The sequence below is a fragment of the Oncorhynchus keta genome, chromosome 35, assembly GCF_023373465.1.
Source record: "Oncorhynchus keta strain PuntledgeMale-10-30-2019 chromosome 35, Oket_V2, whole genome shotgun sequence".
NCBI lineage: Eukaryota > Metazoa > Chordata > Actinopteri > Salmoniformes > Salmonidae > Oncorhynchus > Oncorhynchus keta.
The window spans coordinates 66467516-66493884 of NC_068455.1; the positions used below are offsets into that span (position 1 = coordinate 66467516).

At 47.3% G+C, this 26369-nt stretch overlaps 1 protein-coding gene across 6 annotated transcripts in view; it reads left to right on the forward strand.

Moving 5' to 3' along the window:
- The first annotated feature begins 2039 nt into the window (after nucleotides 1-2039).
- Nucleotides 2040-26369, forward strand: part of LOC118369174 (sushi, von Willebrand factor type A, EGF and pentraxin domain-containing protein 1-like) — a 173158-nt gene continuing 148828 nt past the window's right edge. For all 6 annotated transcript variants that reach the window (XM_052497342.1, XM_052497343.1, XM_052497346.1 and 3 more), the window contains exon 1: nucleotides 2040-3296. In XM_052497342.1, coding sequence (XP_052353302.1) covers nucleotides 2760-3296 — 537 coding nt within the window. In that variant the 5' untranslated portion in view covers nucleotides 2040-2759. The remainder of the gene's footprint in view (nucleotides 3297-26369) is intronic.

Genomic DNA, 26369 nt, shown 5'->3' on the forward strand with positions numbered 1-26369 from the left:
AAAGCTTTGTTACGATGCACATGTCCTCCACGGTGACGAGCTCCCAAAGCTTTGTTACGATGCACATGTCCTCCACTGTGATGAGCTCCTAAAGCTTTGTTACGATGCACATGTCCTCCACTGTGATGAGCTCCCAAAGCTTTGTTACGATGCATATGTCCTCCACTGTGATGAGCTCCTAAAGCTTTGTTACGATGCACATGTCCTCCACTGTGATGAGCTCCCAAAGCTTTGTTACGATGCACATGTCCTCCACTGTGATGAGCTCCCAAAGCTTTGTTACGATGCACATGTCCTCCACTGTGATGAGCTCCTAAAGCTTTGTTACGATGCACATGTACTCCACTGTGACGAGCTCCTAAAGCTTTGTTACGATGCACATGTCCTCCACTGTGATGAGCTCCCAAAGCTTTGTTACGATGCACATGTCCTCCACTGTGACGAGCTCCCAAAGCTTTGTTACGATGCATATGTCCTCCACTGTGATGAGCTCCCAAAGCTTTGTTACAAGGCACATGTCCTCCACTGTGACGAGCTCCCAAAGCTTTGTTACGATGCACATGTCCTCCACTGTGATTAGCTCCCAAAGCTTTGTTACGATGCACATGTACTCCACTGTGACGAGCTCCCAAAGCTTTGTTACGATGCATATGTCCTCCACTGTGATGAGCTCCCAAAGCTTTGTTACGATGCACATGTCCTCCACTGTGATGAGCTCCCAAAGCTTTGTTACGATGCACATGTCCTCCACATGATGAGCTCCCAAAGCTTTGTTACGATGCACATGTCCTCCACTGTGACGAGCTCCCAAAGCTTTGTTACGATGCACATGTCCTCCACTGTGAAGATCTCCCAAAGCTTTGTTACGATGCACATGTCCTCCACTGTGATGAGCTCCCAAACCTTTGTTACGATGCACATGTCCTCCACTGTGACGAGCTCCCAAAGCTTTGTTACGATGCACATGTCCTGCACCTGAAGCAAGTCGAATATATTTCCGTTTTGTACTTTAATTATTTGCACATCGCTACAGCATTGTAAATATACAGAATATGACAATTGAAATGTCTTTATTCTTGTTGAAGTGTAACATTTACTCGGCTTTAATTGGCTTGGGAAACATATATTTACATTGCCAAAGCAAGTGAAATAGAAGTGAAAAAGTGAAATAAACAATATTATATTAACAGGAAACACTACACACACACACTCTCTCTCTCTCTCTCTCTCTCTCTCTCTCTCTCTCTCTCTCTCTCTCTCTCTCTCTCTCTCTCTCAGTATTTGCAATTCAGATGGACCTGCTGGTATCTGCTGTGTGTCTGCTGTGCGCGGTGGCGTGACTGTGTGTGTGTGTGTGTGTGAGAGAGAGAGAGAGAGAGAGAGAGAGAGCATGTTCAGTGGCGTCCTCCTGCTAGACATATGGACCTGATCACAGTTGCCTGGTGCTGATGTTTTTTGACAGGCAAGACGCTCCACTGAAATAGAGAGAGCAAGAGAGAGAGAGAGAACGAAAAGGAAAGAGAGAAAATTAGACTAAAAGACGAGAGAGCGCGAGAGAGAGAGAGAGAATTTAATTGAGAGACAGAGAGAGAGAGACAGAGAGAGAGAGTAGGAGAAATGTATGCATACAGTCGCATTTAGCATCTGCTAAATTACATATATATATAATATTATAGAGAGAGGAGGGAGGGAGATAGAGAGAGGGAGAGAGGGAGGGAGAGAGGGAGGGAGAGAGCAGAGAAGAAGAGAGGAGGAGGCAAAAAAAATGAATTCACAGCTGTGACTGCCCCCTTTTCCCTCTGCCTCTCTCGCCATCTCTCTCCCTGTCTTTCTCTCTCTTGCTCTCTTTCTCACTCTCACTCTCTCAATCAGAAGTTTTTTTCATTCTTTTAAATTATTTTTAGAGAGGGGGAAGAGGCATTTGGTGCCTGGCTGGGTGCAGGAGCATGACACACACATGAGCCTGAACGTAGAGAAGAGAGAGGGAGAGAGAGAGAATATGCTATAGCCTTCTCCTGGTGGGACAGACGGACTGACAGACAGACAGACAGACGCCTCACTGGACCTGCTCAACCAAACGCCTCTCCACTCAGACACCCTCACTGTCAGACGGACCAGACCAGGACTCATTCCAACACAGAAGAGGACAGACAGACAAACTCATTCCAACAGAGAAGAGAGAGGCAGACAGACGGAGCAACAGGAGTATTTCGTCATCATTACGGCTGTTCTTCTTTTTTTGGAAGTGCTTTTTGGAAGTGCTTTTGGAGAAATTCTTGTTTTCTGGCGTCCCCACTGGAGACAAATGGGAACATAAGAGAACATCACAATCATCAAAGACTTGTCATCATCCCTATTGTTTTAAAATAACTCTTTCCTCTGCTGACACGGTCTACAGGACAGTACAGGACAGTACAGGACAGTACAGGACAGGACAGTACAGGACAGTACAGGACAGGACAGGACAGGACAGTAAAGGACAGTACAGGACAGTACAGGACAGTACAGGACAGTACAGGACAGGACAGTACAGGACAGGACAGGACAGGACAGGACAGGACAGGACAGTACAGGACAGGACAGGACACTACAGGACAGTACAGGACAGGACACTACAGGACAGTACAGGACAGGACAGTACAGGACAGTACAGGACAGGACAGGACACTACAGGACAGGACAGTACAGGACAGTACAGTACAGTACAGGACAGTACAGGACAGTACAGGACAGGACAGTACAGGACAGTACAGGACAGTATGTCTACTATAAGGAATCCAGGAGCATATTGGGCCTCTCTCTTGCTTCTGTGGAGCTTCCTGGTTAGTAGGACTTCATCCTGGCCGGCTCGTGAACACCTCCAACAGCTCCACCAGCTCGGCTCACTCCATTCCGGACCCCCAGCCTCCCCGGCCCTCCTCAACCTCACCCTCTCTGAGAGTGCCGAGTCCAAGGTGGAGCGCCTGGGCCAAGCCTTCAAGAAGAATGTGCGCACGCTACGGGAGAAGAGTGGACGTCTGGACCTGGTTTTCCTGGTGGACGAGTCATCCAGCGTGGGGGCCAACAACTTCCTGAGCGAGCTTCGCTTCGTACGGAAGCTCCTCTCGGACTTCCCCGTGGCCCCTGAGGACACGAGGGTCGCCCTGGTTACGTTCTCGTCCAAGACCCACGTGGTGACCCGGATAGATCATGTCACAGCGCCCAAGTCGCATCAGCACAAGTGTTCTCTATTTAACCAGGAGATTCCGTACAGGGGAGGAGGGACCTATACTAAAGGAGCCTTCCAAAGGGCAGCGGTGAGTGATTTAGTGTGATGTGTGTGTGTGTGTGTGTGTGTGTGTGTGTGTGTGTGTGTGTGTGTGTGTGTGTGTGTGTGTGTGTGTGTGTGTGTGTGTGTGTGTGTGTGTGTGTGTGTAGAATAATAGTGAAGACATCAAACTTTGAAATAACACATATGTAATCATGTAGTAACCGAAAAAGTTAAACAATCAAAATATGTTTTATATTTGAGATTCTTCAAAGTAGCCACCCTTTGCCTTGATGACAGCTTTGCAGCTTTTGCTCTCAACCAGCTTCATGAGGTAGTCACCTGGAATGCATTTCAATCAACAGGTGTGCCTTGTTAAAATGTAATTTGTGGAATTTCTTTCTTAATGTGTTTGAGCCAATCAGTTGTGTTGTGACAAGGTAGGGGTGGTATACAGAAGATAGCCCTATTTGGTAAAATACCAAGTCCATATTATGGCAAGAACAGCTCAAAAAAGCAAAGAGAAATGACTGTCCATCATTACTTTAATTAAGACACAAAGGTCAGTCAATGTGGAACATTCCAAGAACTTTGTGCAGTCGCAAAAACCATCAAGTGCTATGATGTAACTGTCTCTCATGAGGACCACCACAGGAAAGACCCAGAGTTACCTCTGATGCAGAGGATACGTTCATTATAGAGTTACCAGTCTCAGAAATTGCATCCAAATTAAATGCTTCACAGAGTTCAAGTAACAGACACATCTCAACAGGAGAATCAGGAGAACTGCGTCAATCAGTTCTTCATGGTCGAAATGCAACAAAGACACCACTACTAAAGGACACTGATAAGAAGAAGAGACTTGCTTGAGCCAAGAAACACAAGCAATGGATATTAGACCGGTGGAAATCTGTCCTTTGGTTTGATACGTCCAAATGGGAGATTTTTGGTTCCAACCGCCATGTCTTTGTGAGATGCAGAGTAGGTAAATGGATGTGCATGTGTGGTTCCCACCGTGAAGCATGGAGGAGGAGGTATGATGGTGTGGGGGTGCTTTGCTGGTGACACCGTCAGACATATATTTAGAATTCCAGGCACACTTAACCACAGCATTCTGCAGCGATACGCCATCCCATCTGGTTTACGCTTAGTGGGACTATCATTTGTTTTTCAACAGGACAATGACCCACACACCTCCAGGCTGTGTAAGGGCTATTTGACCAAGAAGCAAAGTGATGGAGTGCTGCATCAGATGACCTGGCCTCCACAATCACCCGACCTCAACACAATTGAGATGGTTTGGGATGAGTTGGACCGCAGAGGGAAGGAAAAGCAGCCAACAAGTGCTCAGCATATGTGGGAACGCCTTCAAGACGGTTGGAAAAGCATTAAGATGAAGCTGGTTGAGAGAAGGCCAAGAGTGTGGAGAGCTGTCATCAAGGCAAAGAATCTCAAATATAAAACACATTTTTATTTGTTTAATCTGTGTTTGGTTACCATATGATTCCATATTGTTATTTCATCGTTTTGATGTCTTCACTATTATTCTACAATATAGAAAATTGTACAACTAAAGAAAAGCCCTTGGATGAGTAGGTGTCCTAACTTTTGACTGGTACTGCATGTGGGTTGTGTATGTGTATACATCTCAGATTCTTTGTAAATGTATGGTTTATTGTGTATGAGGGGTGTGTATGTGTGTGTGTCTCTGTATCCTAGATTATGTGTGTATGAGGGGTGTGTGTGTGTGTGTGTGTGTGTGTGTGTGTGTGTGTGTGTGTGTGTGTGTGTGTGTGTGTGTGTGTGTGTGTGTGTGTGTGTGTGTGTGTGTGTGTGTGTGTGTGTGTGTGTGTGTGTGTGTGTGTATCCTAGAATATGTGTGTATGAGGGGTGTGTGTGTGTGATCTTTCTGAGGTTGGAGGTCATAAGGTCCTGTCTGGGAATCTGCTTACTACTCTGAATTACACACTAGAGATATTCAGGGTGAGGTGTCTGGGGTAATTGTGTAATGACTGGTGATAAAAATACCACACACACACAAACAAACATGCAAACGCAAACGCACACACACACACATCATACAACGCACAATCCACACACACATGCTCTAACATATGACGGAAACCATCAGTAACGGGAGATTCAGGGATTTGAGCTGAAGTATAAACACACTGATACTGTTATGATACTACACTGATTGACTTGTGGCTGTATAAACACACTGATACTGTTATGATATTACACTGATTGACTTGTGGCTGTATAAACACACTGATACTGTTATGATACTACACTGATTGACTCGTGGCTGTATAAACACACTGATACTGTTATGATACTACACTGATTGACTTGTGGCTGTATAAACACACTGATACTGTTATGATACTACACTGATTGACTTGTGGCTGTATAAACACACTGATACTGTTATGATACTACACTGATTGACTCGTGGCTGTATAAACACACTGATACTGTTATGATATTACACTGATTGACTTGTGGCTGTATAAACACACTGATACTGTTATGATACTACACTGATTGACTTGTGGCTGTATAAACACACTGATACTGTTATGATACTACACTGATTGACTTGTGGCTGTATAAACACACTGATACTGTTATGATACTACACTGATTGACTTGTGGCTGTATAAACACACTGATACTGTTATGATATTACACTGATTGACTTGTGGCTGTATAAACACACTGATACTGTTATGATACTACACTGATTGACTTGTGGCTGTATAAACACACTGATACTGTTATGATACTACACTGATTGACTTGTGGCTGTATAAACACACTGATACTGTTATGATACTACACTGATTGACTCGTGGCTGTATAAACACACTGATACTGTTATGATACTACACTGATTGACTCGTGGCTGTATAAACACACTGATACTGTTATGATACTACACTGATTGACTTGTGGCTGTATAAACACACTGATACTGTTATGATATTACACTGATTGACTCGTGGCTGTATAAACACACTGATACTGTTATGATATTACACTGATTGACTTGTGGCTGTATAAACACACTGATACTGTTATGATACTACACTGATTGACTCGTGGCTGTTTAAACACACTGATACTGTTATGATACTACACTGATTGACTTGTGGCTGTTTAAACACACTGATACTGTTATGATATTACACTGATTGACTTGTGGCTGTATAAACACACTGATACTGTTATGATATTACACTGATTGACTCGTGGCTGTATAAACACACTGATACTGTTATGATACTACACTGATTGACTCGTGGCTGTATAAACACACTGATACTGTTATGATACTACACTGATTGACTTGTGGCTGTATAAACACACTGATACTGTTATGATATTACACTGATTGACTCGTGGCTGTATAAACACACTGATACTGTTATGATACTACACTGATTGACTTGTGGCTGTATAAACACACTGATACTGTTATGATACTACACTGATTGACTCGTGGCTGTATAAACACACTGATACTGTTATGATACTACACTGATTGACTTGTGGCTGTATAAACACACTGATACTGTTATGATACTACACTGATTGACTTGTGGCTGTATAAACACACTGATACTGTTATGATACTACACTGATTGAATTGTGGCTGTATAAACACACTGATACTGTTGTGATATTACACTGATTGACTTGTGGCTGTATAAACACACTGATACTGTTATGATACTACACTGATTGAATTGTGGCTGTATAAACACACTGATACTGTTGTATAAACACACTGATACTACACTGATTGACTTGTGGCTGTATAAACACACTGATACTGTTGTGATATTACACTGATTGACTTGTGGCTGTATAAACACACTGATACTGTTGTGATATTACACTGATTGACTTGTGGCTGTATAAACACACTGATACTGTTGTGATATTACACTGATTGACTTGTGGCTGTATAAACACACTGATACTGTTATGATACTACACTGATTGACTTGTGGCTGTATAAACACACTGATACTGTTATGATACTACACTGATTGACTTGTGGCTGTATAAACACACTGATACTGTTGTGATATTACACTGATTGACTTGTGGCTGTATAAACACACTGATACTGTTGTGATATTACACTGATTGACTTGTGGCTGTATAAACACACTGATACTGTTGTGATACTACACTGATTGACTTGTGGCTGTATAAACACACTGATACTGTTGTGATATTACACTGATTGACTTGTGGCTGTATAAACACACTGATACTGTTGTGATATTACACTGATTGACTTGTGGCTGTATAAACACACTGATACTGTTATGATATTACACTGATTGACTTGTGGCTGTATAAACACACTGATACTGTTATGATACTACACTGATTGACTTGTGGCTGTATAAACACACTGATACTGTTATGATACTACACTGATTGACTTGTGGCTGTATAAACACACTGATACTGTTATGATACTACACTGATTGACTTGTGGCTGTATAAACACACTGATACTGTTGTGATACTACACTGATTGACTCGTGGCTGTATAAACACACTGATACTGTTATGATACTACACTGATTGACTCGTGGCTGTATAAACACACTGATACTGTTATGATATTACACTGATTCTACAATGAGCAGATGGGATCAACTCTGCACTAGCAGACACTAGCTAAATTGAGTCAACAGACCTTCCTCAAGACGAGCTTTAGCGCTAACATGTCTACCCTGTGGTCTCTCTGAGGTTGGAGGTCATAAGGTCCTGTGTGGGATCCTGCTTACTGCTCTGAATTACAGATACTCAGGGTGAGGTGTCTGGGGTAATTGTGTAATGACTGGTGATAAAAATACCAGAGTTGTACCCGCTGCTCCCCCAATGGACATTTCCCCCCCCCCCCCGGCAACATACATTTACTGCCCCCACCCCAATGGACATTTCCCACTCCCCCCCATCAACAGACATTTACTGCCCCCACCACAATGGACATTTCCCACTCCCCCATCAACATACATTTACCCCAATGGACATTTCCCACCCCCCACCACAATGGACATTTTCCCCCCATCCACATTTACCCACCCATTTCAACAGACATTTACTGCCCCCACCCCAATGGACATTTCCCACTCCCCCCGTCAACATACATTTACTGCCCCCACCCCAATGGACATTTCCCCCCCCCCCGTCAACATACATTTACTGCCCCCACCCCAATGGACATTTCCCACTCCCCCCCATCAACATACATTTACTGCCCCCACCCCAATGGACATTTCCCACTCCCCCATCAACATACATTTACTGCCCCCACCCCAATGGACATTTCCCACTCCCCCCCATCAACATACATTTACTGCCCCCACCCCAATGGACATTTCCCACCCCCCCCGTCAACATACATTTACTGCCCCCACCCCAATGGACATTTCCCACTCCCCCATCAACAGACATTTACTGCCCCCACCACAATGGACATTTCCCCCCGGCAACATACATTTACTGCCCCCACCCCAATGGACATTTCCCACCCCCCGTCAACAGACATTTACTGCCCCCACCCCAATGGTCATTTCCCACCCCCCGTCAACAGACATTTACTGCCCCCACCCCAATGGACATTTCCCACTGCCCCCCCCCGTCAACATACATTTACTGCCCCCCCACCCCAATGGACATTTCCCATTTCCCACCCCCGTCAACATACATTTACTGCCCCCACCCCAATGGACATTTCCCACCCCCCGTCAACATACATTTACTGCCCCCACCCCAATGGACATTTCCCGCCCCCCGTCAACATACATTTACTGCCCCCACCCCAATGGACATTTCCCGCCCCCCCGTCAACATACATTTACTGCCCCCACCCCAATGGACATTTCCCACCCCCCGTCAACAGACATTTACTGCCCCCACCCCAATGGAATGGACATTTCCCACCCCCCCCGTCAACAGACATTTACTGCCCCCACCCCAATGGACACCCCCCTCGTCAACAGACATTTACTGCCCCCACCCCAATGGACATCCCCCCTCGTCAACAGACATTTATCATTGCGTATTCTTATTTCTGTTTTCATAATTGTTTTATTGTTTTATTTCACTTCGTATTGTTGGAGCTCAGAGATCAACAATTAAACTGTACCCTGTAGTTACAACTGCAACCCTGTACATGTGACCATTAAACTATCTCATCTAATCTCTGCCCCATAGCTAGGCTCGCAGACTTGCCTCAAACCTAGCTTTAGCGTTCTGCTAACAGATCTAGCTCTGTAGTCTGGCTCAGCGCTAAAAGCTTTGCCATGTAGCTTGGCTTAGTAGCGCTAGGCTAGCTGTTTTGGCTGTGTGTGATCAAAAATGAACAGTTAGACTCCTATTAGGAAAAGTAGCTTTGTGAGTAAAATTCCATACTTTGTCATTACTTGGATTGTTTAGAAAAATTCATCATGTGTAGTTGATTGTCAAGTCCTCTCTATTTTTGTAATTTGTCTTGTTCAAAATTTGCCTCTAGGTTTTTTGTGGAACTGGGAGACAGTGTCTCGGAAGTGGGTATTGTTATAGTTAATTATAAATCTGCAAATGAGTGATGAAACACATTACAGTGTGAGTGCCTGCGTGTCTGTCTATGAGGACCAGTGTAAATCTAAGTACCTTTTCCATACTGAAGCCGGAGTCATGGGCCAGTCTGATCACTAGAAATACACTTCAATTTATATATTTCTGAAATTTGAAAAGCTCCTGAGAACGTGGAGGTATACCTTCCTCGGTGCTCACACATCATTTTTTATTTTATTTTAAAAGTTGCCCAGCACTGGGAGGGGATGAGTGATGCTCGGAGCCGAGGCGCGATGCTCAGTCCTCTGAGCTATGGCACAGGGACGGTTCTCATGGCTGAGGTTCTAAGCTATGTGGCTGAGTGATGGTTGCGGATGTGCATGTGAGGTTGAGAGGAAAAGATAGGTCAAGTATTCAGCAGATGTGCAGTTGTTTTTCCCCAATCGGCGGTATACAGGCCATAGATATTGAGCTATCTGTGAGTAATGGTTGTAATGGGACATGTAAAGGTGAGACAGACAGAGATCTGAGCCCATGGTCTACAGGACCAGATAGCACCTGACTAATTCACATTGACGTTCACAGACTGTCTGTCTGAGTATGACTAACTGTTGTCTGAGAGGTCTGTGTTATTTTAGAATAGAGGGGTTCAAAAAGGGTTCTCCGGCTATTCCCATAGGAGAACCTTTTTGGTTCCAGAGAGAACCCCCTTTGGGTTCCATGTAGAGCCCTCTGTGGAAAGGGTCCTACATGGAACCCAAAAGGATTCTACCTAGATCCCGAAAGGGTTCTACCTGGAACCAAAAAGGGTTCCTCAAAGGGGTCTCCTATGGGGACAGCCCCAAAAAACGTTTAGGTTCTAGATAACACTTTTTTTTTAAGAGTGTATAGAAAATAGAGAGGCATTTTGGACACACCCGAGACGTTGGAAATCAGACCTTCTATGATTTATCACTGACATCTCTGCTGCTCTCTTATACTGCTGCATCAGCAACTTCTACAGTCGTCAAGACAGCCCAAACAGATCTAGGACCAGGCGAAGCTTAGCGAGTCCCTCTTGTTGGAACAAGTACAGTTTAATATATTTTTTCCATTATTAACACCATATAGCACAGTTAAATATGGCCTCACTAATGATAATCTGCAAGGGCATCCGGCTGTCACGCTCTACTGTTAACCTAACACAGCAGGCCAGCGTCTGGTATGGTGTGTGTGTGTGTGTGTAATTGATATTAGAGGTAATCATTTTGCAATATTTCATTCCGTTGGCCGGTGTGGCTGTTTCTAAGTACTGCAGAAAGCTGGGATCCATTACTGAGAGAAAATATTTTTTTCCAAGTCCAGTGTGGAGGCAGACTAGGGCTCTCCTCCAGGCTACTTCTCTCCCTTTTAAGATGACTAAATCAAAGGGCTCAGAGAGAAGGATGAGAGAGAGGGATGAGAAAAATGGAAGAGAGGGATGAAAGAGAGAAAAGAGAGAGAGAGAAGAGGGATGGATGAGAGAAAGGGAAGAGAGAAAAGAGATAGAGAAAAGAGAGAGAGAGGAGAGAGAAGAGAGAGGAAAGAGAGAGAGAGAGAGAGAGAGAGAGAGAGAGAGAGAGAGAGAGAGAGAGAGAGAGAGAGAGAGAGAGAGAGAGAGAGAGGGAAGGTAGAGGGATGAGAGAGGGAAGAGAGAGAGGGATGAGAGAGAAGGATGAGAGAAAGAGAAGAGAGGGAAGAGACCGATAAGAGGGAGGGAGGGATGAGAGAGAGGGAAGAGAGAGAGAGATGAGAGAGAGGGGCTCAGAGAGAGGGATGAGAGAGAAGGATGAGAGAAAGAGAAGAGAGAGGGATGATAAACAGCCCTGAGAGAGAGGGCTGAGAGGGTTTTTCCCTGGTCGAGACAGACCTCCAAGCTCTGTCAACTGTCCAGTGGGCTGAGAGAGAAGGATGATGAGGATGAGAGAGGGGGAAGAGAGAGGGGGATGGAGATAAGGGGGGTGTGGTGCGTAAAGACATGCATGATTATTGTACACTGGCAGAGGATAGAAGGCTATTGGGGTCTGTTAAAGACATAACCTCATCTCCAGTATGGTGGTTGAAGATTAGGATCTTTTCAAATTAGTTTAGTTTATAATAGGCTTGGCTGTTTTCCACTCCACCAATAGGAATTATTTATAATTTTCATAACACACAGAGAGCAGACAGCATCCTCAAAATCAGCTTCAGTAACAGTAGCCTCTGGCTCTAAAACAGCCAGGCTTTCCTCTCCTCTCCTCTGTTTCTTTGTCTTTCACTTCATCATCCAGGGGATTTACCTCAGGGTTGCCATGTGTTGGCACCTGGGTTGCCACGTTGGCAGATATCCCCACTCACTCCTCCCTTCTGCCTCTGCTCTGTCAGAGCCAAAAACAATGCGCCAAACAGACAGGGGCTGGCAATCCACCGTTAGTCTGCTCTAATGGTTGCATAATAAGGAGTAGAAGAGAAAAAGATTACAATGAGCTTTCTTTCTTGCTCACCTTCCACCATTCTTTTTCTCTCATCATATTTCTTTCTTTGTCAACCGCCTGTTTTTCTCCTCCGTTATCCCCCCCCCTCTCTCTCTGTTGCTCTCTCATAGATGTGGCTATGATTTAACCTTTAACCCCACTAGATACAGGCACATTCAAAGCCCACCTCATGCAGACAGTACTCTCTATTCCATTCATCCCTAATGAAGCTCAGAAAGTGGTCACACTTCACAGCCTGCCGAGTTCTCTCCATTCATTGCCCATGTTGCATTTCACTGCCTTTTCCGTTCACACTTTCACTACTTGGCCATTCAGCGCCCACATTTCCCTCCCCCCAAAATGTGTGTGAACGTGTCAGTGTGTGCACATGTGTACGTACGTGTGTGTCTTCCGAAAGTCTCGCTCTCTCTGTTATGTGCAAAGAGAAAAGCAGAACCCATCATTCAGCAGATGTTTCTAAAAAGAACATCACATATGTTGAGTGTAATGCGTCATGGAATAATGACAGTTCCCCCCTCCTGTAGTGTGGTTCATAAACCCTGCTGGAGGGGTCAGTGGCACGAGGAAGTCAACTCTCTGGAATGTCAACCTGGGGGGGGCGGAAGGAGGATGGGGGAGGAATGATGAGGTTGACCCATTGGGAGAATGAAGTGAGAGTCATAGACAGAAAGAGGTCACTGTTATGAACTAAACCCCTACTTACCCCATGCTACCCATGTAAACACACACATTTAAAAAGGCCAACGACCTCATAGCTGGTGTGTGTCTGCTCTGATCATTAATTCAACGACAGGACAGCTGCTCATCTGTCATGTATCAGTGAGTCTGGAAGCAAAGTAGATGTGAGGGATATGGACATGTGAACGAAGAGTTTTGAAACATGCTAGGATGAGAAGAATATGATACACCTGCCAAACGTAGAACGTCCCATGGGAGTTGAGTTGAACCTTTTTTGCCGTTGTCATTTGCTCACAATTGAAGATTCATCAAAAACAAGTTCTCGGTTCCAGTTCAGTCTTGTCTAATCTTTGTTTGACTGGCTACCACAGTAGCCTATCCTGAGTCAGTTTAACCACCGCCCTTTCTCTATTTTCCGTCCAGAGGTCTTCCCATTCCTTGCATGATATATGCAGTAGCAACCCTCCAATTCCTATTGGCTCAGATGGTTTCTGATCCCTCTGGAGACCAGATGATTCACTGTAGCCCTTAAAGGACCGGATCATCTGAAATAGCTGCCTGGTTTCCACACATTGACACGGCGTCACTGGTAACTTCTCTGGGCGTCGACACTGTGATTGACAGGATAGGCTCAGGAGTGTGTGCGTGTGTGTGTGTGTAGTCAGAAGATCAGAGAGTGGGTCCATTAATCTCTGGTTTGACTTTCACTTTGGTAAATCCCTGATGGTATGAGTAGGACGTGGATTTTGTCCTGAGCACGTACCCTGAGTGACCACGGAAAACTCCTGGCCCTATAGGTTCGAGGCATCTCCAGTGCAACCTCTGCACGCTCTCTCCTCATTCCTGACCCCGTTTTGAAATTGACACCACACATTCTCCAGAAATGTGGGTTTGTCCCCTCCCCCCTCCTGCTCCCAGCCAGTGCCTACTGGTCTCTCCTCGTCCTCTTCCTCTTCCACCTCGTTCTCCTCTCCTCCTCCTCCTCCTCCACCACCCCTTCCTTCTCCAGTATCCCACACACTAAACACCAGAGGTGCTCTCTGACCTCCAGTGATGAATAACAGGGTTTTTTAAGATTTTAAGAGAGAGCAGAAGAAGGAGTACAAGTGGCAGACAGACAGAGAGAGAGGGGGATTATAGAGAGACAGACATACAGACAGAGAGAGATAGAGAGATGGAGAGAGAGGGGGATTATAGAGAGACAGACATACAGACAGACAGACAGACAGCGAGAGAGGGGGATTATAGAGAGACAGACAGACAGACAGACAGACAGACATACAGACAGAGAGAGATAGAGAGATGGAGAGAGAGGGGGATTATAGAGAGACAGACATACAGACAGAGAGAGGGGGGGATTATAGAGAGACAGACATACAGACAGACAGACATACAGACAGAGAGAGATAGAGAGATGGAGAGAGAGGGGGATTATAGAGAGACAGACATACAGACAGAGAGAGAGGGGGATTATAGAGAGACAGACATACAGACAGAGAGAGAGGGGGATTATAGAGAGACAGACATACAGACAGACAGACAGACAGACAGACAGACAGACAGACAGCGAGAGAGGGGGATTATAGAGAGACAGACAGACAGACAGACAGACAGACAGCGAGAGAGGGGGATTATAGAGAGACAGACAGACAGACAGACAGACAGACATACAGACAGCGAGAGAGGGGATTATAGAGAGACAGACAGACAGACAGACAGACAGACATACAGACAGACAGACAGACAGACAGACAGACAGACAGACAGCGAGAGAGGGGGATTATAGAGACAGACATACAGACAGACAGACAGACAGACAGACAGACAGACAGACAGACAGACAGCGAGAGAGGGGATTATAGAGAGACAGACCTACAGACAGACAGACAGACAGACAGACAGACAGACAGCGAGAGAGAGGGGATTATAGAGAGACAGACATACAGACAGACAGACAGACAGACAGACAGCGAGAGAGGGGATTATAGAGAGACAGACATACAGACAGAGAGGGGATTATAGAGAGACAGACAGACAGACAGACAGAGATAGAGAGATGGAGAGAGAGAGGGATTATAGAGAGACAGACATACAGACAGAGAGAGATAGAGAGATGGAGAGAGAGGGGAAGACAGACAGACGGACTGACAGACGGACGGACGGACGGACAGACGGACAGACAGACAGACAGACAGACAGACAGACAGACAGACAGACAGACAGACAGCGAGAGAGGGGATTATAGAGAGACAGACATACAGACAGAGAGGGGATTATAGAGAGACAGACATACAGACAGACAGACAGACAGACAGACAGACAGCGAGAGAGGGGATTATAGAGAGACAGACAGACAGACAGACAGACAGACAGACAGACATACAGACAGCGAGAGAGGGGATTATAGAGAGACAGACAGACAGACAGACAGACAGACAGACAGACAGACAGACAGACAGACAGACAGACAGACAGACAGACAGACAGACAGACAGACAGACAGACAGACAGCGAGAGAGGGGGATTATAGAGAGACAGACATACAGACAGACAGACAGACAGACAGACAGACAGACAGCGAGAGAGGGGGATTATAGAGAGACAGACAGACAGACAGACAGACAGACAGCGAGAGAGGGGGATTATAGAGAGACAGACATACAGACAGACAGACAGACAGCGAGAGAGGGGGATTATAGAGAGACAGACATACAGACAGAGAGAGAGGGGGATTATAGAGAGACAGACAGACAGACAGACAGACAGACAGACAGACAGCGAGAGAGGGGGATTATAGAGAGACAGACATACAGACAGACAGACAGACAGACAGACAGACAGACAGACAGACAGACAGACAGACAGACAGACAGACAGACATACAGACAGCGAGAGAGGGGGATTATAGAGAGACAGACAGACAGACAGACAGACAGACAGACAGACAGACAGACAGACAGACAGACAGACAGACAGACAGAGAGGGGGATTATAGAGAGACAGACATACAGACAGACAGACAGACAGACAGACAGACAGACAGACAGACAGACAGCGAGAGAGGGGGATTATAGAGAGACAGACAGACAGACAGACAGACAGACAGACAGACAGACAGCGAGAGAGGGGGATTATAGAGAGACAGACATACAGACAGACAGACAGACAGACAGCGAGAGAGGGGGATTATAGAGAGACAGACATACAGACAGAGAGAGAGGGGGATTATAGAGAGACAGACAGACAGACAGACAGACAGAGATAGAGAGATGGAGAGAGAGAGAGGGGGATTATAGAGAGACAGACATACAGACAGAGAGAGATAGAGAGATGGAGAGAGAGGGGGAAGACAGACAGACGGACTGACAGACGGACGGACGGACGGACAGACGGACAGACGGACAGACGGACAGACGGACAGACGGACAGACAGACAGACAGACAGACAGACAGACAGACAGACAGACAGACAGAAGGCTTTAGGGGACGTCTGGAAAACGGCTGTCATCACTGATGCTGAGGAGACAGCAGAGACCAGGGCCTCAGGTCTTTGAGGTTACGTGGCTGCAGGAAACTGTTGAAATATGTGTCAGATATGTCTGAGATATGGCTGACACACACACACGCACCCTCTGCAGGGTCAGCTGAGTTCAATGGACGTTGGTCCACATGGCAGCTGGTGCTATGGGTCCCCACGGTGCAGGACCCACGGGAGTTCTAAAGCTCTCCAAGAATGTAATATGTTGTTTATCTTACAAAGGGCTCCCCATTCTGTGTGTGTGTGTGTGTGTGTGTGTGTGTGTGTGTGTGTGTGTGTGTGTGTGTGTGTGTGTGTGTGTGTGTGTGTGTGTGTGTGTGTGTGTGTGTGTGTGTGTGTGTGTGTGTGTGTGTGCATGTGTGCACGTGTGTGTGTGCAAACACAATCAACCTGTTGTGAAAATGCACAAAGATCCCTCATGATCTTAGGCCTAGTGGTATAGGGAAATAACATCTTCCTGTCTCTTCCCTGCACTCCTCTTCTCCAGGGCATGTATTCAGAAAGCTTCTCAGAGTAGGAGTGCTGATCTAGGATCAGGTCGCCCTCTGTACATGTAATCTTCTTCATTATGATCTAAAATGCTAAACTGATTCTAGATCAGCACTCCCACACTGAGATGCTTAATGAATATGTTACCTGAATCCAGGCTCCAAGCAGGCACTCAGCCTGCATCTCAAAACCTCCTTTAGGTCGTGTAGCAAAACCTCCTTTATGTCGTGTCTCAAAACCTCCTTTATGTCGTGTCTTAAAATCTCCTTTGGTCGTGTCTCAAAACCTCCTTTAGGTCGTATCTCAAAACCTCCTTTGGTCGTGTCTCAAAACCTCCTCGTGTCTCAAAACCTCCTTTAGGTCGTGTCTCAAAACCTCCTCGTGTCTCAAAACCTCCTTTAGGTCGTGTCTCAAAACCTCCTCGTGTCTCAAAACCTCCTTTAGTGTCGTGTCTCAAAACCTCCTTTAGGTCGTATCTCAAAACCTCCTTTAGGTCGTGTCTCAAAACCTCCTTTGGGTCGTGTCTCAAAACCTCCTTTAGGTCGTGTCTCAAAACCTCCTTTAGGTCGTATCTCAAAACCTCCTTTAGGTCGTATCTCAAAACCTCCTTTGGGTCGTGTCTCAAAACCTCCTTTAGGTCGTGTCTCAAAACCTCCTTTAGGTCGTGTCTCAAAACCACCTTTAGGTCGTGTCTCAAAACCTCCTTGTGTCTCAAAACCTCCTTTAGGTCGTGTCTCAAAACCTCCTCGTGTCTCAAAACCTCCGTTAGGTTATGTCTCAAAACCTCCTCGTGTCTCAAAACCACCTTTAGGTCGTGTCTCAAAACCTCCTCGTGTCTCAAATCCTCCTTTAGGTCGTGTCTCAAAACCTCCTCGTGTCTCAAATCCTCCTTTAGGTCGTGTCTCAAAACCTCCTCGTGTCTCAAAACCTCCTTTAGGTCGTGTCTCAAAACCTCCTTTAGGTCGTGTCTCAAAACCACCTTTAGGTCGTGTCTCAAAACCTCCTCGTGTCTCAAAACCTCCTTTAGGTCGTGTCTCAAAACCTCCTCGTGTCTCAAAACCTCCTTTAGGTCGTGTCTCAAAACCTCCTCGTGTCTCAAAACCTCCTTTAGGTTGTGTCTCAAAACCTCCTTTAGGTCGTGTCTCAAAACCTCCTCGTGTCTCAAAACCTCCTTTAGGTCGTGTCTCAAAACCTCCTTTAGGTCGTATCTCAAAACCTCCTTTAGGTCGTGTCTCAAAACCTCCTTTAGGTCGTATCTCAAAACCTCCTTTAGGTCGTGTCTCAAAACCTCCTTTAGGTCGTGTCTCAAAACCACCTTTAGGTCGTGTCTCAAAACCTCCTCGTGTCTCAAAACCTCCTTTAGGTCGTGTCTCAAAACCTCCTCGTGTCTCAAAACCTCCTTTAGGTCGTGTCTCAAAACCTCCTCGTGTCTCAAAACCTCCTTTAGGTTGTGTCTCAAAACCTCCTTTAGGTCGTGTCTCAAAACCTCCTCGTGTCTCAAAACCTCCTTTAGGTTGTGTCTCAAAACCTCCTTTAGGTCGTGTCTCAAAACCTCCTCGTGTCTCAAAACCTCCTTTAGGTCGTGTCTCAAAACCTCCTTTAGGTCGTATCTCAAAACCTCCTTTAGGTCGTGTCTCAAAACCTCCTTTAGGTCGTGTCTCAAAACCACCTTTAGGTCGTGTCTCAAAACCTCCTCGTGTCTCAAAACCTCCTTTAGGTCGTGTCTCAAAACCTCCTTTAGGTCGTGTCTCAAAACCTCCTTTAGGTCGTGTCTCAAAACCTCCTTTAGGTCATGTCTCAAAACCTCTTTTAGGTCGTGTCTCAAAACCTCCTTTAGGTCGTGTCTCAAAACCTCCTTTAGGTCGTGTCTCAAAACCTCCTTTAGGTCGTGTCTCAAAACCTCCTCGAGTCTCAAAACCTCCTTTAGGTCGTGTCTCAAAACCTCCTCGTGTCTCAAAACCTCCTTTAGGTTGTGTCTCAAAACCTCCTTTAGGTTGTGTCTCAAAACCTCCTTTAGGTGTCTCAAAACCTCCTCGTGTCTCAAAACCTCCTTTAGGTCGTGTCTCAAAACCTCCTTTAGGTCGTGTCTCAAAACCTCCTTTAGGTCGTGTCTCAAAACCACCTTTAGGTCGTGTCTCAAAACCTCCTCGTGTCTCAAAACCTCCTTTAGGTCGTGTCTCAAAACCTCCTTTAGGTCGTGTCTCAAAACCTCCTTTAGGTCATGTCTCAAAACCTCTTTTAGGTCGTGTCTCAAAACCTCCTTTAGGTCGTGTCTCAAAACCTCCTTTAGGTCGTGTCTCAAAACCTCCTTTAGGTCGTGTCTCAAAACCTCCTCGAGTCTCAAAACCTCCTTTAGGTCGTGTCTCAAAACCTCCTTTAGGTCGTGTCTCAAAACCACCTTTAGGTCGTGTCTCAAAACCTCCTCGTGTCTCAAAACCTCCTTTAGGTCGTATCTCAAAACCTCCTCGTGTCTCAAAACCTCCTTTAGGTCGTGTCTCAAAACCTCCTTTAGGTCGTGTCTCAAAACCTCCTTTAGGTCATGTCTCAAAACCTCTTTTAGGTCGTGTCTCAAAACCTCCTTTAGGTCGTGTCTCAAAACCTCCTTTAGGTCGTGTCTCAAAACCTCCTTTAGGTCGTGTCTCAAAACCTCCTCGAGTCTCAAAACCTCCTTTAGGTCGTGTCTCAAAACCTCCTCGTGTCTCAAAACCTCCTTTAGGTTGTGTCTCAAAACCTCCTTTAGGTCGTGTCTCAAAACCTCCTCGTGTCTCAAAACCTCCTTTAGGTCGTGTCTCAAAACCTCCTTTAGGTCGTGTCTCAAAAACCACCTTTAGGTCGTGTCTCAAAACCTCCTCGTGTCTCAAAACCTCCTTTAGGTCGTGTCTCAAAACCTCCTTTAGGTCGTGTCTCAAAACCTCCTTTAGGTCGTGTCTCAAAACCTCCTCGTGTCTCAAAACCTCCTTTAGGTCGTGTCTCAAAACCTCCTCGTGTCTCAAAACCTCCTTTAGGTCGTGTCTCAAAACCTCCTTTAGGTCGTGTCTCAAAACCTCCTTTAGGTCGTGTCTCAAAACCTCCTCGTGTCTCAAAACCTCCTTTAGGTCGTGTCTCAAAACCTCCTTTAGGTCGTGTCTCAAAACCTCCTTTAGGTCGTGTCTCAAAACCTCCTTTAGTCTCAAAACCTCCTCGTGTCTCAAAACCTCCTTTAGGTCGTGTCTCAAAACCTCCTTTAGGTCGTGTCTCAAAACCTCCTTTAGGTCGTGTCTCAAAACCTCCTCGTGTCTCAAAACCTCCTTTAGGTCGTGTCTCAAAACCTCCTTTAGGTCGTGTCTCAAAACCACCTTTAGGTCGTGTCTCAAAACCTCCTCGTGTCTCAAAACCTCCTTTAGGTCGTGTCTCAAAACCTCCTTTAGGTCGTGTCTCAAAACCTCCTTTAGGTCGTGTCTCAAAACCTCCTTTAGGTCGTGTCTCAAAACCTCCTTTAGGTCGTGTCTCAAAACCTCCTTTAGGTCGTGTCTCAAAACCTCCCGTGTCTCAAAACCTCCTCGTGTCTCAAAACCTCCTTTAGGTCGTGTCTCAAACCTCCTTTAGGTTGTGTCTCAAAACCTCCTTTAGGTCGTGTCTCAAAACCTCCTCGTGTCTCAAAACCTCCTTTAGGTTGTGTCTCAAAACCTCCTTTAGGTCGTGTCTCAAAACCTCCTTGTGTCTCAAAACCTCCTTTAGGTCGTGTCTCAAAACCTCCTTTAGGTCGTGTCTCAAAACCTCCTTTAGGTCGTATCTCAAAACCTCCTTTAGGTCGTGTCTCAAAACCTCCTTTAGGTCGTGTCTCAAAACCTCCTTTAGGTCGTGTCTCAAAACCACCTTTAGGTCGTGTCTCAAAACCTCCTCGTGTCTCAAAACCTCCTTTAGGTCGTGTCTCAAAACCTCCTCGTGTCTCAAAACCTCCTTTAGGTCGTGTCTCAAAACCTCCTTTAGGTCATGTCTCAAAACCTCCTTTAGGTCGTGTCTCAAAACCTCCTTTAGGTCGTGTCTCAAAACCTCCTTTAGGTCGTGTCTCAAAACCTCCTTTAGGTCGTGTCTCAAAACCTCCTTTAGGTCGTGTCTCAAAACCTCCTTTAGGTCGTGTCTCAAAACCTCCTCGAGTCTCAAAACCTCCTTTAGGTCGTGTCTCAAAACCTCCTCGTGTCTCAAAACCTCCTTTAGGTTGTGTCTCAAAACCTCCTTTAGGTCGTGTCTCAAAACCTCCTCGTGTCTCAAAACCTCCTTTAGGTCGTGTCTCAAAACCTCCTTTAGGTCGTGTCTCAAAACCTCCTTTAGGTCGTGTCTCAAAACCACCTTTAGGTCATGTCTCAAAACCTCCTCGTGTCTCAAAACCTCCTTTAGGTCGTGTCTCAAAACCTCCTTTAGGTCGTGTCTCAAAACCACCTTTAGGTCGTGTTTCAAAACCTCCTCGTGTCTCAAAACCTCCTTTAGGTCATGTCTCAAAACCTGTTCGTGTCTCAAAACCTCCTTTAGGTCGTGTCTCAAAACCTCCTCGTGTCTCAAACCTCCTTTAGGTCGTGTCTCAAAACTTCCTTTAGGGTTTGTCCCAAATGGCACCCTGTTCCCTATATACAGGGCCTATAGGACTCTGGTCAAAAGTAGTATACTACATAGGGAATAGGGTGTAATTTGGGATGCACACTTGCTCTTTCTTCCTGAGTCACCTGGCAGACAACTCAACCTGACAAAATGTTTCAGCAGAGCCTTCAGCTGTAGTGGGTAAGGCTAGAATAGAGAGATGCTGGTTTGGGTTTCACGATGCGTGTTTTTGTCTGTGTGTGTGTGTGTCCGCTTTGCCCGCTTTGAGGACAATACAGTGCCACTGACACGGCCTGCAACCAAAACATGCGGCCTCTCCTTCACTGCAGCCGAGGTAAGTAAAACATTTAAACGTGTTAACCCTCGCAAGGCTGCAGGACCAGACAGCATCCCCAGCCGCGCCCCCAGAGCATGCGCAGACCAGCTGGCCGGTGTGTTTACGGACATATTCAATCAATCCCTATCCCAGTCTGCTGTTCCCACAAGAGGGCCACCATTGTTCCTGTTCCCAAGAAAGCTAAGGTAACTGAGCTAAACGACTACCGCCCCGAAGCACTCACTTCCGTCATCATGAAGTGCTTTGAGAGACTAGTCAAGGACCATATCACCTCCACCCTGGGTCTCGACCCCCCCCCCCCTGTGCAACTGGGTACTGGACTTCCTGACGGGCCACCCCCAGGTGGTGAGGGTAGGCAACAACATCTCCACCCCGCTGATCCTCAACACTGGGGCCCCACAAGGGTGCGTTCTGAGCCCTCTCCTGTACTCCCTGTTCACCCACGTCTGCGTGGTCACGCACGCCTCCAACTCAATCATCAAGTTTGCGGACGACACAACAGTGGTAGGCTTGATTACCAACAACGACAAGACGGCCTACAGGGAGGAGGTGAGGGCCCTCGGAGTGTGGTGTCAGGAACATAACCTCACACTCAACGTCAACAAAACTAAGGAGATGATTGTGGACTTCAGGAAACAGCAGAGGGAACACCCCCCATCCACATTGATGGAACATTAGTGGAGAGGGTAGCAAGGTGTAAGTTCCTCGGCATACACATCACAGACAAACTGAATTGGTCCACCCACACAGACAGCATTGTGAAGAAGGCGCAACAGCCTTTAACTATACATACTCATCTATATACTGTACTCGATACCATCTACTGTATCTTGCCTATGCCGCTCTGTACCATCACTCATTCATATATCTTTATGTACATATTCTTTATCCCCTTACACTTGTGTCTATAAGGTAGTCGTTTTGGAATTGTTTGCTAGATTACTTGTTGGTTATTACTGCATTGTCGGAACTAGAAGCACAAGCATTTCGCTACACTCGCATTAACATCTGCTAACCATGTGTATGTGACAAATATATTTTTTGATTTGATTTGATTTTGTGTGTGTGTGTGTGTGTGTGTGTGTGTGTGTGTGTGTGTGTGTGTGTGTGTGTGTGTGTGTGTGTGTGTGTGTGTGTGTGTGTGTGTGTGTGTGTGTGAATGTCTACTGAGACCGACAGCTATTGATGGCTTTCATTGGGTGAAGAGAATGGTGTTTGCAAAAGCAGTAGCATGAAGTTTCCCCTAGACAATGAATGATCTGATGTCAATTTTGTATAAGCGGTTTTGTAATTGTAAAGGTTAGGATTTTGTGACCGTAAACTGATCCTAGATCTGCGCCTATGGGCAACGGAGCAGTTTGTGTGTTTTTCTGTGTCTGTGTGTCTGTGTGTGTGTGTGCGTGTCCGCGTACCTGTGTGTGTGTCTGCATACCTGTGTGCGTGTGTGTGTGTGTGTGTGTGTGTGTGTGTGTGTGTGTGTGTGTGTGTGTGTGTGTGTGTGTGTGTGTGTGTGTGTGTGTGTGTGTGTGTGTGTGTGTACAGACCCTGGTTGCCTGGTTGTATTTTGGTCCCATTATTTCTGGTGTGGCTGTATTGAGATGCGTTGTGTTCCAGACAGCAGCTCCTAACAGTGTAAGAATCGTGTTCTATATGAGATGGTTGCCATCTAACTGACTCATGCAGCCCTCAGACAGACAGACCAGAGTCTGAGTACCAAACTTCCTGCATGACACTGCTGCTTTATTAGTCTGTCTCTATGTGTGTCTCATTCTGTCTGTCTGTTGATCTGTCTGTCTGTCTGTTGACCTGTCTGTCTGTTAGGCTCTGTCTGTTGATCTGTCTGTTTGTCTGTCTGTTTATCTGTCTGTTTGTCTGTCTGTCTGTATTTGTGTCTCATTCGCAATGTCTGTCTGTCTGTCTGTCTGTCTGTCTGTCTGTCTGTCTGTCTGTCTGTCTGTCTGTCTGTCTGTCTGTCTGTCTGTCTGTCTGACTAACTGACTAACTGACTAACTGACTGTCTGTGTGTCTGACTGTATGTGTGTGTGTCTGTCTGTCTGTATGCCTCTGTGTTTCTAGCTATGTGTATATGTTACATGAGTCCCTAGACCTCTACTTGTGGTTTCGTAGTGAACCCTCCTCCTGCCACAGCTAATGTCTCTATGCAGCAGTCGTCTTTGGCAGCACAAATGGAAGCCTATTCCCTATATTGCACTACTGTTGACCAGAGCCTTATAGAACCTGGTCAATAATAGTGCACTATGGATGAATTAGGGTGTAATTTAGGACCCAGTCTCTCTTTGGGTCCTGTGGAAACAGTCTATGTCTGCCTGTGTGTGTTGCTTCCTAGAGATGGAAAACCAACCAACCCCACCAACTGAGTCCCAGGCCCTGAACCAAACAGACTACATTACGGGACCACAGGCTCCAATCTCCCAACCCATTGGTCGGTGGCAGTGACCAACCGTGGTTCTGTGGTCAATGAACGCTGTGGTTCAATACTTATCATTTTCAATCTCTGACGTGTTTTGTTAAAGTGCCTGTGAATAACAGGCTTTTAGTTTATAAGTGGGTGGTTTAGCAGTGTGCGTGCATGAGTGTGTGCATGAATGTGGGTGTGTGTATATGTGTGTATGTATATGTGTGTATGTATATGTGTGTTTGTGTTTGTATTCCTCATTATGTTTTTACACAAATTCGAGTTTTTTGAGCTCCTCATATCTTGATGTATCTTGATCTTGTACTTTTGGTCACTAGTTTACTTTCTGTCTGTCCTCTCCTTAGGGTGTCAGCCCTGCTCACTGACAGCCCCGCTCACTGACAGCCCCGCTCACTGACAGCCCCGCTCACTGACAGCCCTGCTCACTGACAGCCCTGCTCACTGACAGCCCCGCTCACTGACAGCCCTGCTCACTGACAGCCCTGCTCACTGACAGCCCCGCTCACTGACAGCCCCGCTCACTGACAGCCCTGCTCACTGACAGCCCCGCTCACTGACAGCCCTGCTCACTGACAGCCCTGCTCACTGACAGCCCCGCTCACTGGCAGCCCTGCTCACTGACAGCCCCGCTCACTGACAGCCCCGCTCACTGACAGCCCCGCTCACTGACAGCCCCGCTCACTGACAGCCCCGCTCACTGACACTCACTGACAGCCCCTGACAGCCCTGCTCACTGACAGCCAGCCCTGCTCACTGACAGCCCCGCTCACTGACAGCCCTGCTCACTGACAGCCCCGCTCACTGACAGCCCCGCTCACTGACAGCCCCGCTCACTGACAGCCCCGCTCACTGACAGCCCCGCTCACTGGCAGCCCCGCTCACTGGCAGCCCCGCTCACTGGCAGCCCCGCTCACTGACAGCCCCGCTCACTGACAGCCCCGCTCACTGGCAGCCCCGCTCACTGACAGCCCCGCTCACTGGCAGCCCCGCTCACTGACAGCCCCGCTCACTGACAGCCCTGACAGCTCACTGACAGCCCGCCACTGACAGCCCGCTCACTGACAGCCCCGCTCACTGACAGCCCCGCTCACTCACTGGCAGCCCCGCTCACTGGCAGCCCCGCTCACTGGCAGCCCCGCTCACTGGCAGCCACTGGCAGCCCTCACTGGCAGCCCCGCTCACTGGCAGCCCTGCTCACTGACAGCTCACTGGCAGCTCCCAGCCCTCACTGCTCACTGCAGCCCCGCTCACTGACAGCCCTGCTCACTGACAGCCCTGCTCACTGACAGCCCTGCTCACTGACAGCCCTGCTCACTGACAGCCCTCACTGACAGCCCTGCTCACACTGGACAGCCCTGCTCACTGGCAGCCCCGCTCACTGGCAGCCCTGCTCACTGACAGCCCTCACTGGCAGCCCGGCGCTCACTGACAGCCCCGCTCACTGGCAGCCCCGCTCACTGGCAGCCCCGCTCACTGGCAGCCCCGCTCACTGACAGCCCCGCTCACTGGCAGCCCCGCTCACTGGCAGCCCCGCTCACTGGCAGCCCCGCTCACTGGCAGCCCCGCTCACTGGCAGCCCCGCTCACTGGCAGCCCCGCTCACTGGCAGCCCTGCTCACTGGCAGCCCCGCTCACTGGCAGCCACCAGCCCCTCACTGACAGCCCCGCTCACTGACAGCCCTGGCAGCCCTCACTGGCAGCCCCGCTCACTGCAGCAGCCCTGGCAGCCCTCACTGGCAGCCCCGCTCACTGACAGCCCCGCTCACTGGCAGCCCCGCTCACTGGCAGCCCCGCTCACTGACAGCCCCGCTCACTGGCAGCCCCGCTCACTGGCAGCCCTGCTCACTGGCAGCCCCGCTCACTGGCAGCCCCACTCACTGGCAGCCCCGCTCACTGGCAGCCCTGCTCACTGGCAGCCCCGCTCACTGGCAGCCCCGCTCACTGGCAGCCCCGCTCACTGACAGCCCCACTCACTGGCAGCCCCGCTCA